At 32.7% G+C, this 3,145-nt stretch overlaps 1 protein-coding gene across 1 annotated transcript in view; it reads left to right on the forward strand.

Moving 5' to 3' along the window:
* Helb (DNA helicase B) overlaps positions 1-3,145 on the forward strand; it is a 32,350-nt gene that overhangs the window by 9,388 nt on the left and 19,817 nt on the right. Inside the window, exon 5 of the mRNA XM_010644226.3 lies at positions 917-1,094. Coding sequence (XP_010642528.1) covers positions 917-1,094 — 178 coding nt within the window. The remainder of the gene's footprint in view (positions 1-916; positions 1,095-3,145) is intronic.

The raw sequence follows: 3,145 nt of genomic DNA on the forward strand, positions 1-3,145 counted from the left end.
TATGCATACTAGGCATTTCTAAGATAGATAATTGAATATATCATGTAAAAGAAAAGGAACAAGAGGTATTGCCGTATGTCCTATTATGAGACAAGACCAGTAAGAAAATGAGGGCTTTTGTTCAAGGCAGTGGACACATTGGAATAGCAAATACACAGATAGTAGTTAGTGAAAATTTTGAATCTAGTTATAGTAGAAAAATTAAACAAAGATATGCTATGATACAATGCCATTTAAAAACCTGATTATACATGTATAGCCACACCCAGGAAATGGAACTATTTCTGGAATGTTATACATTAATATGTTTAATGTTCTCTGATTCCAACTTTACAGTTATTTTTTCCTCATTTATATTTTAAAACTAATAGTATTAGCTCTCTAATAAACAGTGTTAGTAGTGGAATTATTGGTGGTAATTTTTAAAGCATGGAGGTCAGAAGTTTAGAATACTTGAAAGAAAAAGTAGTATTTATAATTAAGTGGAGAAGGCAGTGCTTTGTTTCCAGGGTAGAGTAATACTGTTGAGAGAAGAGAAGGTTTAAGGAATCTCAGAAGGCCAAGAGATTTGTTGGTAATGGAAAAGAATAGGGGATTCTCTGGAAAATAATGATAGAAATGTTGAGATTTTTGTAATGGAACTATGCTTGAAGCTTACTAAATTAAACATACTACCCATTTGGGAAGCAATTTGTTGAACCTTTTGATCCTTTTTTTTTGTTTTGTTTTTAGGCTTACTTGATCTATCTTTTGTGTGCATTCATCCCTAAAACTTGTATTCTCAATTTGGTAGCCTTTTCTTTGTGTTTCTGTACTCCTCACCGCTCCCTACCCCATGTGTAAGAGTTTTATTTTCAAATAACATGCTGGTAATTATTTTTTTGTAACCTGACTTTATACCTTACTTTGCCTATAGGTCAATTATAGCTTTTATTTTTGGAACCAAAAGCTGAAGAAGAAGAATTTGTCATGGAAATTTTCTTCAGTTAGATTTCTGGTTGTGGATGAAGGGAGTTTGGTATCTGTAGGAATCTTCAAATCAATTTTAAAATTATTGTGTGAGCATTCCAGACTTTCAAAGCTTATTATCCTTGGTAAGTGAAAATACTGATGGAATTCTAACATTTAGTTGAAAGCACTGTGGTTAGGGGGTTGTTGATGTAATTTCATGATACCATTTCCTAAAAGTAGAAAGCCATTCTTTGAACTCATACCAAAGCTATACTGAGTTAAATCTGACCACTGTCCTAATTAACTTGAGTGGGTCTTTGTTTTGCCTAGGATACTAGCAGGATTATTGCTAATCACCTAAACGGTGACTACTAAAATAGTAAAAATATCACAGACTCAGAATAAATTAGGATGTAGACCATTTGGAAATAGTAAAAATATGAATTACAGACTGCTTAGAAGTAATTTTATGATTCAAAGCTAGTGACTCAAATTAGACCTCACCAACCTCCTAAGTTTTTATCCTGATAAGTCCCTTGGGTTTTTTTTGGGGGGGGTATAGTGATGTGCAGACTGTATGATTTAATGGAGAAAAACTGAAATTGTAATTTTAGAATCAAATTATATATCACATTATAATCAGATGGTAAATAAATGCTATGTTGAGGATATTTGATAAGCAGCTGATTCTATTAATGGCTTAAGCATTCCCCTTGTTTCCATGTAGTACCTATTTTCTTATCTCTGGGACTTTTTTGGTTTCAAGCACAAAAGATTTGTAATAGAGTAAAGCATTGTCTCGATTTCTAGGATTTATCTCTCTCAAATGCTTAAGTCTATTTGTTTTATATATTTATCTTATCTAGGTGAGGCTGTAGACCCAGATTCTACGAAACATTGAGAAGAATTGAATAAATGATGAAATATTATGTATTAAGGCCAAATTTTTAAAAACATTCTGGCTAAGACATATGTCCTTACATTGTTTACTTGTGGCTATAAGATAGGAAAAAGTTTAGTTTAGACATCCTTAGCTTATTATGTTTCCACCATTTAAAAAATACACTTTAATTTTAATACTGTTTCTTGTTAAATTCTTAGTGTTTTGAGTACTAGGTGTTCTTGAATAATTTTAAATAAAAATTTGGATTTTTTTTTTCCAAAATTATAGCAAGTCTAAAATTACAGCATATATCCATGGGAGAATAAAAATAATTTCTACCTGTACACCAATAATGAACTTACTGAGAAATTAGGAAAGCAATACTATGTACAATAACATCAAGAAAAATTAAATATTTAGGAATTAACCTAACCAAGGAAGTGAAAGACTTCAGTAATGAAAATTACAGTATTCTGAAAAAGCAGATCCAAGAGGACAGAAAATGGATAGGCAACTGGATAGGCAGAACCAATATTATCTCAATGGCCATATTATCAAAATCAGTATAGATTTAATGTATTTCCAATGAAAATATCAACAGCATTTCTCACAGAACTAGAAAAAACTATCCTAAAACTTATATGGGACCAGAAGAAATCACAAAAGCTATCTTAGGCAACAAGAGCAAAGTGGGAGGCTTTACAATCTGGATTTGAAGTTATACTGTAGAGCTGAGATAAAACCAGTGTGAAACTGACATAAAAATGGATGTGCAGATCAATGGAACAGAAAATGAGGAAACAACCCCAGTCACATTAAGTCATCTGATCTTTTGCCAAAGGAGCCAAAAACATATGCTGGAGAAAAGATAGCCTTTGTAGGAGATGGTGCTGGAAAAACTGGTTTTACACATGCAGAAAATTCAATCTATATCCACATCTATCACCTTGCGCCAAAATGAAATCAAAATAGATCAAAGACATAAATTTTAAAACAGAAACACTTAATCTGCTGGAGGAAAAAATAGGTAAAGAACTCTTAAAGATATAGGCCCAGGAAAAGACTTTCTAAGCAGAATCCTAGTTGCACAAAAAATAGTATCAAGAATCATAAATGGGAGTATGTCAGTGAAAAGGCTTCTGCACACCAAAGGAAGCAACAGAGTGAAGAGACAACCTACAGGGTGGGAAAAAAAACTTTTTTTAACTACTCCTCTGATAGAATGTTAAATCTAGAATATATAAAGAGGGCCGGGGATTTAGCTCAGTGGTTCTGCTGCCTGCCTCACAAGCTCAAGGACCGGAATTCGAT

This window comes from Fukomys damarensis, unplaced genomic scaffold, assembly GCF_012274545.1.
Source record: "Fukomys damarensis isolate Sample0158 unplaced genomic scaffold, DMR_v1.0_HiC HiC_scaffold_15, whole genome shotgun sequence".
NCBI classification, from domain to species: Eukaryota; Metazoa; Chordata; class Mammalia; order Rodentia; family Bathyergidae; genus Fukomys; species Fukomys damarensis.